Genomic DNA, 14931 nt, shown 5'->3' on the forward strand with positions numbered 1-14931 from the left:
GCCAGGATGACATGGCTCCCTCTCAATCTTGTCCTCTTCCAGGACTGAGGCTTGAGTCCACTGAGCTAATTCTGCATTGATCACTTGCCTCCTAGCAGTATGAGACTGGAGACCAGACAGCAAGTAATGACTGCAGACTGGCTTTAGCCCACATGAGGGACCCGGCTTAGGTTTATTTGGCAGAGCTGCTTCTCCAGGGAAGGGAAGGGTGGGAAAGAGGGAACAGCATTGCTGGTGAGAACTGCAGGTGGGCAGGGTTATGACAGGCGGGTGGTCTAGAAAGCAAAGCTTCATGCACAAGGAGCAGGGGCACACCCACCAAGCCATCTTGGCTCTGGTCACAGGTCATACATACTCCTGGCACTTAGACAAGCGTGGCAGGGAAGGGACACAGGTTGTTCATCCACTCAGATCAATGTAGAGATCCAAAGGCGGGCAAGAAAGGGTCTCAGAAACTGGATCAGGCTTAGTGCCTCTTATTGCTTACTGGCTGGGCCCAGAGAGCACAATATTTGGCCTAAGGGCTGACTAACCCTTGGGTTATCCACAATATCAGGAGATCAGAATCTGCAGCCACAGCAGGCCTCTGAACCTGCTCATGCTTCTCTTTAGTTCTTGGCTAGCACTAGAGACCCCCAGATCCCCTGCCCAGCCAATGGACACCAGGGAAATGACCACTTGGGTTTTGGGGACTCTGTTCCACTTCTGTGGCACCAAAGAGAAAAAACAAGGCCTTACACCCTTAGGACAGAAGGGGAGGTGGCACCGCAATGTTGAAGAAAGATGCCAGCCAGCACTCAGAACACCAAGCTCCAGAGTCTGGCCACTTAGTGACTTCCTGGGGCTGGACCTAGAATTTAGAAGTTGAAAAGATGATGAGGTGAGTCCTGAGTGGGAGGTGTCTTGCACCTAGAACTGTGTGACACTTGTCTCCAGGGAAAACAAGGATAGAACTCCCACCACAAAGGGAGGCAGGATAGAGGAGAGAATGCAATTCACTCCATGTCCCCAGCCCCAGGAGTGAGAGGCCAAGATTTAAGGCAGTGATGCTGAGATGGGGCTCTACCTTTTTTAGGACCCCGTTGTGCTCCCAATTACAGCAGCACTTTCCCTTTTATATTCCACACTGGGAAAACTTCTTTTGTGACTATTTTTTAAAGCATTCACTATTACGAATCTTTGAAGGTGAGACACACCCAAATTGCAGGCTTCTAAGGGGGTCTTTTACCTGAGCTCTTTGGGGCACCAGTTACCAGAGGCAATTAAGCTAGGTAGGCAAACCAAGTGAAGAGAAATACCCCTCCAGCTGCCTAGGAAAGTAAATGCCCCTGAGGCCCCAGAGAGAAAAAGCAACAGCCAAGAAGGATGAAGGCTGAAGCAGACAAAGCACAGGACATCCCAAGGGGAAAGACAGAACACGAAAGAGCTAGCCTAACAAACAAGAGGGGTTAGGGCATTTAGACCCCCTTCCTTGCCTTTGGAACAAAGGTCCCTGTACCAGCACCAAAAAGAATCCCTGAAAAGCAGACTCCTGGAAATAGTCCCAGGCTTGGCTGGTTTACATGCCAAAGAGGGGGACTCATGACATTCATGCTTTGGGGGATTTTCTCTTCTCTGCACCTTTACTCTCCCACCCATAGGACTAGACTGCAGCTTTGTCAGAAAGAAACAAGGTCCAACACTCCAAGTTTAGAAAGAGAATTTTAAAACAGAGTCAAAAGAACGGAAATCAATTATGTGTCTTCTTCCAAGGCATGGAGAAGACCTCCTTCCCCACAAGTTCAAGACTATGGCTAAGTGGTAAAGAAGGCAGGCCTGGTCCCAGCCACTGGAGACACACACGAAGGGCTCAGGTGAGGTGCTTGACTGCAGGGCAAGTGTAGCTCTTGGGCTACAGGATCCCATGGCCACTGGGGTACCGGATCTGGAAACAAGTTCTTGTCTTCCCAGAAGTGTCTGTCCGCAGCAGCTGGCTGGAGAGAAGCTTCAGAAAGGCATGTGTCTGGGGTGCCCGAAGATAGCCTGTGACCCTTCCTTTCTCCTTGGCATAAGTCTTAAAACACTAAGGAAAGGCCATGGGTTTGGCAACACAACCTGCAATAGTCTTTATCCTTACAGAGTTTAGTGGCTCTGAGGGTGACTGGAGAGGAGACTAACTTGGGAAGTCATGAGTGACCTTTCCACTTCTCCCCCAACCCGAAACACTGTATGTCCCATGGCCAAAGTTCAAGGCAATTCTCTCTTTCTCTCTCTCACACACACTCACACATCTCAGGAACCCAACTCAGAAGCATGCAGCTCTGAGTATTATTGGTTTGGTACCTGCCCATTACTTGGCATGTAATCTGTCCTAATAATGCTCTTTCCAACCACTTCTCACTATATACAGGCCCCATCTAAAGAGGGGCTGCAGCTTTCACTCTGACTTATCATAAAGGCACAATGTAGCAAAGTCCCCTACTGAGATGGCCATTGCTGGGAAGCAGGGAAGGTTATGGGGCCCGCAGCTGCCCAAGGCTGGTGTACACGTCCTCTGCTCCACTCAGCTCCTCAAAGATTGGGATCAGGTTCAGCAACTCGGTATCTGCCATGTCATCAAACCAAGACTGCACAGGCACTGCATTCTCCGGGTGGAACATATAAGAAGCAGGTGAGTTGTCCAGAATGAGGGTTTTCCTCAAGTCCCTCCCCAGGCGGCTGAGGTCCTTGACATAGCAGCCCTGGTGGGACACACAGGACTCGCGAAAGAGGCGCGCCCGGAACACCCCACACTGGTCCAGCAGGTCAGTCACTGGGTCAGCATACTTGGCCAAGCTGGCAGTGAAGAGGACACATTCAAAGAGCTCCCCCATTCGTCTCAGGAACTCATCCACATAAGGCCTTTTGAGCACATACACCTGGTGAGTGGTCCCCTCAATCTCTACAGGCACTATGAAGTCAGCATTGTTGATTGGCTTAAAGGAGCTATGCACAAGGGTTTCATCTAGGTCAATGACCACGCATATCCTTCCTTGATCTTCTTCTGTCACCTCTGGGAGCAGGCAGGTCCCTGGAATCTGGTAAAACTGGTACTGGAGACATTGGAGTAGATCCGACTTAGCAATGGTGTTGGTTTCCTCCTTGTATGCAGCGAGCTCAGTACAGGAGCTGGACTGGCCAACATACTGAGCACGAAAACAGCAGAAAAGGGCTTTGAAGATGTTACGCCCACAAGGCTTCTTGGGAGAGGACTTGGAAACCAGGCCTTGCTTGGTGAGCACCACGGCGTCTTCCCTCCGCGCCTGGGTGATGATGGAGCCGTGTTCCATCTAACAAACCCGCGGGCCCGGGCTGGCTGGGCGGGAGGACCAGCGGGCGCGCACGCTGGGCTGGGCTGGGGGGCCTGGGCGGGGGCCGGCTCCGGAGACTCCGACTCCCGCAGCTATTCACATCCCCCCTCTCGTTCCCTCCCGGGGGCCGGGAAGGGAGGCGGCCTGTATGGAGGGCGGGCTTCCGGGGCTGCGGCTCCCCGGGGTGCCCCCAGCCCCGATCCCCGATCCCCCGGCGGCAGCTCCCTAGAAATGGTCTTTTTAACTAGGAATATGACCTCCTTTTTCCTCACTTTTTCATTACTGGCACAGTAAGCTATATGATTGTTTTGTTCTAAATGTCCTATGCCAATTCATCTCATTTCACCTAGTATTATCAATATTTATAAATTCCATCTCTCTCTTAACAATGTCTAATTTTCTGACACTCCTGCTTCTCACATTCCACATTCCAATCCAACTGGTGTCTGCTTGCAACTGCTCCATTCCTTTTTGTTTGCCAACTAGAACACTGAGCCTCATATCTGCTAGTCTGATCTAAGTGCGCTCTATTGCTGTCAGGGACGTTTTCAGAGTGCTGAAGAGCAACGATCTCAGTCTAGAGTCAAAGATGTGTTTAATCCCTGCCTTGGTCTTCGCAATTACTTGCTATGCATCAGAGAGCCGAACAATGACCAAAGATAATAGAAGAATTACTGATGCCTTTGAGCTGGAGTACTGGAGAAGAGTATTGAACATACTATGGACTGCCAAGGGAACTAACAGCTATGTCCTGGAGAGGGTGAAACCAAGCTGCTTCTTGGAGGCAAGGATTTTGTAACTCCATTACACATACTTTGGGCATGTTGCCAGGACTGACCAGTCCGTGGAGAAGGCTATCATGCTTGGAATGGTGTAGAGACAGTACAGAAGAGGAAGACCCCAGATGAAATGTGTTTACACACTAACTGCAGCAATAAGTATACGTCTGTCAGAGACAGTGAGATTGGCTCAGAATAGAACAAGCTTCAGAGTGATTGTGCATAGGCTTACTATGAGTGGTAAGTGATAGTCGACTTGATAGCACAATATCATTTGCTAATATTAGCAACAAATTTCAAATCATCTCAACAGTATTTGACATAAAGCAATGACGTTTCATTTGCTGAATTTTCATTTGTTGAATCCTACTTTCCTTCTCTGTCCAATGTATAGAAACCTAACCAGGAATATAAGAAGATTATAAGACAAACTATGTATCAACTAGATGTTAAAATAGTTCTGCAAAGAGATCTCATGAAAGAATCAAATAGAATACTTCTTTTTAAATGACACCTTACTCTGACATTTTTAAAAAAAAATTTCAACCAAGTTTACAATATAAAAAATACACTAACTCATTTGTTATCAAGAAGGGCCTAAATGCACTCACATAATGCTTGGTAAAATAGTCTATGTAAAAGAAGATGACCCTTAATGAAACAGACAAACACAGTACAGTGGCTGCAACAAAGGCTTAAGCACAGAAGTGATTTTGAAGATGGCATAAGATTAAGCAGTTATGTTCTATTATATATAGAGTTGCTATGAGTCAAGGTTGACTCAGTAACACTAAATAATAATAACATTTTTTTCCAAAGGAGAATTTATTATTTGATTTGTCCTGTGAATATGTATCTTTTGAGCACTTGCTGTGCTCTGGAACTGGAAAAGACTAGGTAGGAGCAGCTCAACTCACAAAACATTCATTTCATTCCACTACCATTCTTTTAAGCATTGAATGTTCAAGCCACTTTGAATATTCTTATAGATCCACACCTCACTTATAAACACAAGTTACAAAAACTAGGTCATTATGTGAAGATTAACATTATTTAAAAATGAAAGATGACCAGAATACCTCCCCTTGTACTGCTGATCCCCTGTAGATGTCACTTTCCATTGCCTCACTTTTGATTCAACACCTCAGGAGAACTCAGTTCCCACCTCAACCTCAGGGAATAAAAATCCATTCTCCACTCTCTCCTGTCCTCATTGTGCATTCAGGATGAGTAATACTGGTTCACTTCCTTTTATAATCACAAATGCCCTCATTTTGAGGGGTAGGGACTCATTGTCTGCACACTGCCCATTGTGTACCGCTCCTGATCCTTCACCTTAGCATTCTCTAGTTTTCATTGAATAGTTTAAGCCTCCAACTTCACCCATGTCCCCTTAAGAATGGACAATGTAGAGAGTGTCTTATGTTGTGACACCAGGGCAAGCCACTGTCCTTGATTTAAACTGGAGCTGGCTCACCTGCTAGCCCAACTGCCTACCCAAGTCTCACTAGTGCTTGTCCAAGAAAGGGCTTTGAGGAAGCAAAAAGGACAACATGGGTCTCGGCCATTCACAAAAGATTCCTTGACTATTGATATCTGAGTGTTCTATCTCAGAGGTCCTTAAGACGATGGACTACCCTGTCTCCACTAGCCCTCAGTGCTGAAATCTGTGGCCAGTCCCCAGGGTTCTGCTTCCTTCCTGATGGCTAGAGAAGCCCACCTTCAGGACAACCAGCTGCCACAGCCCTGGTCTCAGCCCCCTGCAGGGAGCCAAGACTCACAGGACAGTGCCTTAGTGAGTGCAAATGCCATAGATACCACTTCCAAGAAAAATTTAGAAAAACTGAGATTGTTCTTCCTTGCTTGCTTGCTTATAAGAGAAGTCATGAAGTTACAAATTACTCTGTGGAAAGGCCACAGGACAAGAATCTGTGAATATCTGCAGCAACAGCCAGCCAAAAACTGAGATTTATAATCTAATATCTGGTGGAAAAAATTTTACCAATAGTTGTGTATGTAAGTTTAGAAAAGACCCTTCAACCAATTGAGACTTGAGATTGCTGCAGCCCCAGTGAGCACCCAGATTTTGCCTTTCTGAAGGAACTTAAACTAAAGAAGCCAACAAAACCAGACCCATATTCCTAACCAAGAAAGATCACAAGAAAATAAATGTTTTCATTTTAAGCCACTAATTTTTTAAAATATTTCTTTATGCAAAACTAAATCAAATCTGAGTCACGTACGCTCAGTTCCAGGCTTGCAGACGCCACGCTCACTGCTCTCTGTCATCACGCCGATGTTTGTGGTCAACACGCATCTGTGCCCGACGGGCTCCTCTGTGCTAACGCAGCAGCTGGCACATGCCACCGGCAAACCGTCCCAGTACATTACAGTGCACGTGATCCCAGACCAGCTCATGGCTTTCGGTGGCTCAAGCGACCCGTGCGCAGTCTGCAGCCTGCACAGCATCAGCAAGATCGGCAGCGCGTAGAACCGGATCTACACCAAGCTCCTGTGCGGTCCGCTTTCCCAGGGGCTGCACATCAGCCCCGACAGAGTCTACATCAACTACTATGACATGAATGCAGCCAACGTGGGGTGGAACAACTCCACTTTCGCCTGAGGGCCACATTCGCCTGCCTTGGTCTGTAGTGGCCCTGCACTTCAGGTCCCAAGCCAGCCCACCTCTCTGTCAGGAGAAATAAACAGTTTAGAGACCAAAAAACTAAAAAAAAAAAAAAAAAAAAAAAAAAGAAAAACACACACACACACACACACACAAAAAAAACCACTACAAACCACAAACAAACAAGCAAACGAAACCAAATCCATGGGAACCAAAATTTGACTTTGAATCTATCCCACCAGAATTTCAAATCCATCTCAGGAACAGGTTTGAGACCTTGAACACTAATGAGCTAAGACTAGATGAGCTGTGGAAGGATATCAACAGTATCACCTGGGAAGAATTCAAAAGGTCATTACAAAGACAAATGAGGGAGAAAAGACCGAGATAAATGTCAAAAGAAACTGTATATTGTACTAGAGTGCTGAGAAGCCAAAGCAAAGGGAAGAATTCAAGATATTAAGAAGCTGAAAAGAAAATTTCAAAGAGCAGCATGGGAAGACTAAGCATTATAATGAAATGTGCAAAGAGCTGGAGTCAGAAAATCAAAAGGGTGAACTCACTCAGCATTTCTTAAGCTGAAGGAACTGAAGAACAAATTCAAACCTCAAGTTGTAATGCTTAAGAATGTTTTGGGCAGAATATTAAATTATCCAGGAAGCTTTAAAAGAAGATGGAAAGAATATACAGTTATTGTACTAAAAGGAGTTGGCAGACACAGAAGAATTTCATGAAACAATGTATGAGTAAGAGCCTGTGCTGATGAAGGAATATGGGTGTGGTTTTGTTGGCTTCTTTGGTAATTTCCTTCAGAAAGCCACATTCTGGGTGCTCACCGGGGCTACAGGAATCTCAAGTCTCAATTGGAAGAGTGCTTGGGAGTGTGGAGGGACAGCATAAGAGAGGAAGACCCAAAATGAGATGGACTGACTCAGTGACTGGGGTAATGGTAGATGAGAGACAATAAGAGTGGCACGGAATAGAGCAGGGTTTAGAGCTGTTGCACATAGGGTCACTATCAGTCACAGGTAACTCAACTGGTACTTAACAGCAAACACAGTGTATCATGCTTAAAATTAGAAATTTTAATAAAGAATCTGATACTGAATTGAAGTCTATTTATTGAATAAACTTACAAATGGACTGGATTGCCTATAATCATTTCTATATTTTTATACTTTACGTTTTATTTTGTATCACTTCTTCACATTTATTTACCATCTTCCTGGCTCTGTGTTCACTCATGATGAAAAAGCCTTCTATTGCTTCTAATAGCATTTTCAGCTTTATATTTTTATTTCTTTTTATCTAGGAACAACTTTAATCTACTTTTATCCCAATCTCTTTCTTTTGTGCTACTTTAGAGATACTGTATTCACCGTCATATTTTAAAGACTAAAAATCTTGTTCCATAAATAAGACTTAAACAATTATTTTTCCTCTAGCACTTCTGCTAACCTCCTTGTGATATGTATTCTTCATCTTGTTTTTGGAATATTTATTTCCTCTTTTTCAGTTTTATGAATTTATTTTGTATTGGTCCTTTATTACTATTATTTTACAGTGGGTCATCTACTACTCTAAAATTATGGGGAAGAAGGAATTAGAAGGATTATGAGTTGTGCCAGGAGAGTATGTAGTTTCTATTCTCATGCATAATAATAATACCCATTATTTCCACTAATAATAAGCCCTGTTGTTGTTCTGTACCCTTGAGTCAAACTTGTAGCTGATCTTTCTGTGGGTTTTGAGAGCAGTCAATCGTACAGAAGGAGATTGTCTTTCTCTTTGAAATAGCTGATGGATTTCTCTCGTGGAGCAGCTGGTAGATTTAAACTGAGTACCTTGGTGTTGGCAGCACAATTCCTTACCACCAACTACCAGAACTCCCTAATAATAAGCCCTGAAACTGTTATGTTTGCATTGGGAAAACATAATCTTGTTTTTAACACTCAATTGATGAGTAGAGTTTAGAGTAATAAAATAATAAGTTGATTCTAAAGTATAATCTACAATCTCTGCTAAAAACTTAAATTTCTAAATGAATATCTGATGAAGTGAAGCTTACTAATAATTGTATATTACCCCATTGTATGCCTCCACCTGTCCAAGTAGAATAGTCAAACTCAATTTCTAGGAAAGCCATTTTGAACAATGAACCCTTGACACCACAGACTTGGCTTTTTCTAGACATTAACTTCCATATTTGAAGAAGTAACTTTTCCTTACAATCATTTTAATAATAACTACATTCATGAAAGCATATAAGCTAGCTACTTTTTTCCTGGTGCCTTAATCTCCCACTTGAGGTAGCAAATTTCTAATTTTTCCATCTTTATCTACTAGTAATGTAATGGTGTTCCCTCAGCATATCCCCTTTGCTGAAGAATCTCCTGTTAAGTTTGGAAATTTTTGAGTATTTGCATCCACAGCAAAGTCCAGTCCAGAGTAAACCATCTGGTGGCAGGAATCAGCATGAGGTCACAGCATGGTTCATCTTCTCTTTATCTTGTTGGGTTCTGGTCAACTCATCTCTAGCCAGCCATAGCTAGATCCAGATAAGCATCAGGTGCAAACTCAGGAGACCACACCTCACCCTGCCTACCAGACCAGCTTCACTCAGACTTAGCCTTTTCATGGGGCCAGGTCAATAAGCCAGGGGTCCACATGACTCCCTATTCTTCAAGCCTGCAGCATTTTTTTTCACTTATCCATACATTTGTGTATGCTAGATGGACAGTGCTAAATAAACATGTACAAGTTCAACCTGTTTCCTCATCGCTGCATGCTTCCTAATTCCATTCTAGTGGATCCAGCTGTATGCTACCAGTGGTCATAATCATCAGCTCTTTAACTTCACGTTCTTAAAAGTGGGCTCTGATAGGCACCAAATTTATCTTGCCTCAGAAGCCAAATGACTTGTTCTAGTTCTAAACAGTCAAAATATCTTTTTTTTTTTCCCTCCTCTCTCTCTTTTCCTGGAAAAGAATGTTTTAATTAATTAATTAATGGACCTCAATTAGTAAAATTTCCTCTGACTTTCAGGTAGTCTCTGGTTGAATTATAGTTTTACTTATTCTCTATTTATTAAACTAGTTTTCCAAATTTCTCCCTACATTTCAACGCAAAAGGCAATAAACAGATAAGCACTTGTCATCTTTTCAATTTCTTGAAATTTATTGTAATGATTCTGAATGAGTTATGGAGCTAAAATTACAGATAGTCAACATATAGAAAAAAATAACAGAATAAAAAATCTTGAACTATGATCAGTAATTCCAAATTAATAATGGTAATAACCCTGAATTACCTGTGGGTAATGTCATTTGTGAATAATATTTGGATTCTATTTAGTTTTTACCATGTCAGCAGGAACTCAGACAATTTCCTTTCCCCCTTGCTCAAATTATTACTATGGAGATCAAACTTTGTTACAAGTTAAAAGTAGTTTGCCTCATCTTTTTTTTATTTATCTGTCCTCAAATAATCTTACTCTTGTTCAATTACAAAGCTTTCAATTATCTAAAAGTTCCACTGATTCTGTTATACGCGTGAGTCAAGAACACGTTGACTGAACTTCAAATCTTCTGTGTTTCTCAGGTTGGAAAGTACCAAGTAAGTAAATGGAAAATCATAACAATTGGAGAATCCATGCCAAAGTAAGTGAACCTGAATTACAATGGCACTTCAGATCCAAATATAGACTGACTGAATTGTCATTATTTTCCTTGAAGGAAAAGAAAATAACAATGGCATTTAAATAGGCATATTCCTTCAGGATTATCTGAAATAGCCAACAACTATCTGGAAATACTTCCTGATGCCCAATCAGGCAGCCACCATTGAAATCTCTGTTTTAGGCATTTGTAAGGTCCATAAAAAGTGAAAGCCTGTCAGAATAGATAGATTTCTTATTCTACTCCATTCTTCCTCGTTACATGACTGACAGACAAAAAGAAACATGGCTTTTAATTAACAGATACCCAAAAGGAACTATCTTGGCAGCATACATTTTATCAGGGACAATGCATAGATTTAACCCTGATTTAAAACCTGCTTTGGCATAGTGTTAATAAACCGTTTCCATCAAGACAATTCCAATTCATAGCAATGCTGTAGAACAGAGTAGAACTACCCCAAAGGAGTTTGTACTATTGTGAGGATTTGCATATTGCTGTGGTGCTGAAAGCTATGCCACTAAAATTTCAAATACAAATGGTGTCAGCCATAGTGGTCAGTTCTTCATTGGGTCTCCACATACACAGCACACAGAAACAATGATTTTGTAAATTACTACCTAACTAGGGAGAAACTGCAGAGCATTATGCTGAGTGAACTAACTCAGTACCACAAGGACAAATACTGTACAAAACTATTATTATAGAATAAGTATGAGGCTCCAAGGTGGAGAGAGGGTGGAAATAGAGGGGTGAGGATGGGTGGAGAGATAAGGTGTTAATCATAGGGTTGCATAATATGATGAGTGGGTGGGGTGAAGGAAATGGGAAGGACCTTCTGTGAAAAATAACTTATTCAAACTTTGTAAATAAATCAGATTTTTTTTAAAAAAAGACAAACTGGGAAGAAGGAACTAGAAGTGTAATTCTAAAAATGTGTTCCAGTGAAAAACCTAAAAATAATGAAAAAATTAAGTGACCAATGCTGGACAATAAATAATAACTACCAAAGAAGAATTAAGATATTGGTGAAGAATGCTATTTTGGAAGAAATTCAGCGAAAATAATACTTACAAAGGAGAATGGTAAGACTTTATTTTAGGTTCTTTGAGCATGTTATCAGACGAAACCAGTGCCTGGAGGAGGACATCATAATACAGTGATTGTGGTTGTTGTTGCTACATACCATTGAGTCAGAACTAAATGGCTCTTCAGTGGATTTTCAGAGACTGTAAGTCTAAAGGGAGGAGTACCCATCATTCTCCCACGGAGTACCTAGTACCTTATCCACCAGGCTCCTTATGGAGTTTCCTTGTTAAAGTAGAGGGTTAATGAAAAAGATGCAGTACTTCAATGACACAGTAACTGCAATGACGGGCTCAAACACAATGTTTGTGTAGCTGGCACAGGAATAGACAGTTTCATTCTTGTGGTGGTGGTGTCGTTGTTGTTGTTATGTGCTGTCGAGTCACTTGCGACTCATAGCGACCCTATGTACAACAGCCCTAAACCCTGCTCTATCCTGTGCCAATGACACTGCCTTCGACACACCCATCCTGATTACCCCAGTCACTGAATCAATCCACTCATAGAGGGCCTTCCCCTCCTGCACTGGCCCTCCACCCTCCAAAGCATGATGTCGCTCTCCAAACACCTGTCCCTCCTTAAAACATGTCCAAAGTATGTCAGACGAAGCCTCAGAATCCTTGCCTCCAAGGAGCCGCCTGGTTTAACCCTCTCCAGGATGAAGCTGTTTGGTTTTTTAGCAGTCCATGGTACACTCAATATTCCTCCAGCACCACAACTCAAAGACATCGATTCTCCTTTTATCCTCCCTAGTCATTGTCCAACTCTCTGACGCATAACAAGTAATTGCAAAGACCATGGCCTGTATCAGGTGCACATTAGTCTCCAGTGTGACACCATTGCTATTCAGTACTTTGAAGAGGTCACTAACAGCAGACTTTCCCATCGCAATACATCTTTTAATTTCCTAGCTGCTGGTCCCAAGAGTGATGACTGTGGAGCCAAGCACACTAAAGTTGTGAACAATCTCAATCGCTTCACCATCCATCCTAATGCTGCCAATTGGTCCAATGGTGAGAATCTTTGTCTTCTTGACATTGAGCCTCAGTCCATATTGAACTCTGGAGTCCTTGACCCTCTGCAGAAAGTGTTTCAGGTCCTCCTCAGTTTCAACAAGCAGGGTTGTGTCATCTGCATAATGCAGATTGTTGATAGATCTTCCACCAACCCTGACACCACACTTCTCCTCATAGAGTCCAGCCTCCCAGACAATTTGTTCTGCATGCAGGTTGAAAAGCTATGGAGATAGGACACATCCCTGGTGTACATCCTTCCCAGTTTTGAACCATGCAGCGTTTCCTTGCTCTGTTCTGACGACTGCCTCTTGGTCCAAGTATATGTTTTGCATTAGCACGATCAAGTATTCTGAGATTCCCATTCTTCTCAGAGTCAGCCACCGTGTATATAGGGTTATTATGAATCAGAACACACTTAATGGTATCCGACAACAACAATAACAACAGTCTTTGTGGAAACAGACTGCCATATCTTTCTCCTTAGAAGCAGCTGGTGAGCTAAACTCTTGACCTTTTGGTTGGTAGTTGAGTACTTAAACACTGCACCACTAGAGCTTTTCTGACCTTATTGCTGTTGTTGTCATATGCTGTTGAGTCACCTATTTACTACTTTTGAGTTGGTTCCAACTCATATCAAATCCCACCAGGCTTCCAAGACCGTAAATTTCAACAAGAGATTGTCCATTTTTCTCCAGTAGAGTGTCTAGTAACAACTTTAGTTTGCTTGGCTGTACAATCAACACCCTTGGCATGAGCAGCCAGGAAATTAAAAGATGCATTGTGTTGGGGAAAATCTGCTGTCAAAGGTCTCTATAAAGTACTGAAGAGCAACGATGTCAGTCTGGAGATTAAGGTGCACCTGATACAGGCCATGGTCTTCACAATCATTTGCTATGTGTCAGAGAGCTGGAAGATAGAAGGAGAATTGGTGCCTTTGAGCTGTGGTATTGGAGAAGAGTATTGAATATACTATGGACTGCTAAGAGAATGAACAGGTTCATCCTGAAGAGGGTGAAACCAGGCTACTCCTTGGAGGCAAGGATCCTAAAGCTTTGTCTGACATACTTTGGACATATTGTAAGGAGGAACCAGTCCTTGGAGAGGGATGCCATGCTTGGGAGGATAGAGGGACAGTGCAGGAGAGGAAGACCCTTGATGAGATGGATTGATTCAGAGACTGGGATAATGGGGGTATTTATGTCAGAGATGATAAGGTTAGTACAGGATAGAGCAGAGTTTAGGGCTGTTGTACATTGGATTGCTATGAATTGCAGGTGACTCTATGGCACATTACAACTACAACAACAGAGTAACTGGTGAGTTCATATGGTCAGAGAAGTACAACCTTTAGATTAGCAGTACACTACAGATTTTGCCACCAGAGAATCTAAGACCTAGTTTTGGGGGTCTTAAACTATACTTGAGCTTCACTTCTGTTCTGAATGATTCCAGAATCTATTAGTGACTTTATTTCAAGAATCTATTAGGACTTTATTCCATTTTTGCCAACATTGTTTTTTCTTTATTCTCTGTATAAGATGCTAATGTCTACATCTGAGGGTATGTATATGTGTGTGTGTGTGTATAGTTGTTTTGTGTCATTGAGTCATCTATGACTCATAGTGACCCTTTATACAACACCTCTGAAGCCTGCCCTATCCTGAGCCAGTCTCTCTGATTTTGACACACCCACCGCCATTGACCTAGTTACTGTATCAATCAATTTCACCCCGGATATCCTCTCCTGGGCTGACCCTCCACCCTTCCAAATATGATATCCTTATCCAAGATTAGTCCCTACTGGTCACGTGCCCAAAGTATATGAGATGGAGTTTCAAAATCCTAGCTTCCAAGTAGAAACTTGGTTTTACCCTCTCCAAGATAGATTTATTTGTTTTCTTAGTGGTCCATGGTTTGTTCAAGACTCTTCTCTAGTACCACAACCCAAAGGCATCAATTCTTCTTCTGTCATTTCCAGCTCTCTGATTCACAGCACGCAATAGCAAAGACCATGGCCTGGATCAGGTGCACTTTAGTCTCTAGACTGACATCATTGCTTCTCAGTACTCTGAAAAGCTACTTGACGGCAGATTTACCTAATGCAATTTGTGTTTTTATTTCCTAACTGCATGTGCTAAGAGTGTTGATTATGGAGCTGAGCAAACTGTAACTGTTAACAACCTCAATCTCTTCTCCATCCATCATAGTGCTGCCAATTGGCCCAGTGGTGAGAATCTTTGTCTTCTTGATGTTGAGCTTGAATCCATATTGAAGACTACAGTCTTTGACCTTCTACAACAAATACTTCAAGTTTGCCTCAGTTTATGCAAGCAAGGTTGTGTCATCTGCATAACATATGTTGTTGATGAGTCTTCCTCCAATTCTGATGCCACATTCCTCCTCATAAAGCCCAGCCTC

General features: G+C 42.7%; 1 protein-coding gene and 1 pseudogene across 1 annotated transcript; one reads left to right on the forward strand and one right to left on the reverse strand.

Moving 5' to 3' along the window:
* Positions 1–2492: 2492 nt before the first annotated feature.
* On the reverse strand, positions 2493–3308 carry LOC102865681 (carboxy-terminal domain RNA polymerase II polypeptide A small phosphatase 2-like). The gene has a single exon (XM_006889516.1). The coding sequence runs from the start codon at positions 3306–3308 to the stop codon at positions 2493–2495; it is 816 nt and encodes a 271-aa protein (XP_006889578.1).
* A 3096-nt stretch (positions 3309–6404) lies between these two features.
* On the forward strand, positions 6405–6731 carry LOC102866084 (annotated as a pseudogene).
* Positions 6732–14931: the final 8200 nt, after the last annotated feature.

This window comes from Elephantulus edwardii, unplaced genomic scaffold (genome assembly GCF_000299155.1).
Source record: "Elephantulus edwardii isolate Elephantulus edwardi_28Jun2011 unplaced genomic scaffold, EleEdw1.0 scaffold00078, whole genome shotgun sequence".
In the NCBI taxonomy this organism is placed as follows: domain Eukaryota; kingdom Metazoa; phylum Chordata; class Mammalia; order Macroscelidea; family Macroscelididae; genus Elephantulus; species Elephantulus edwardii.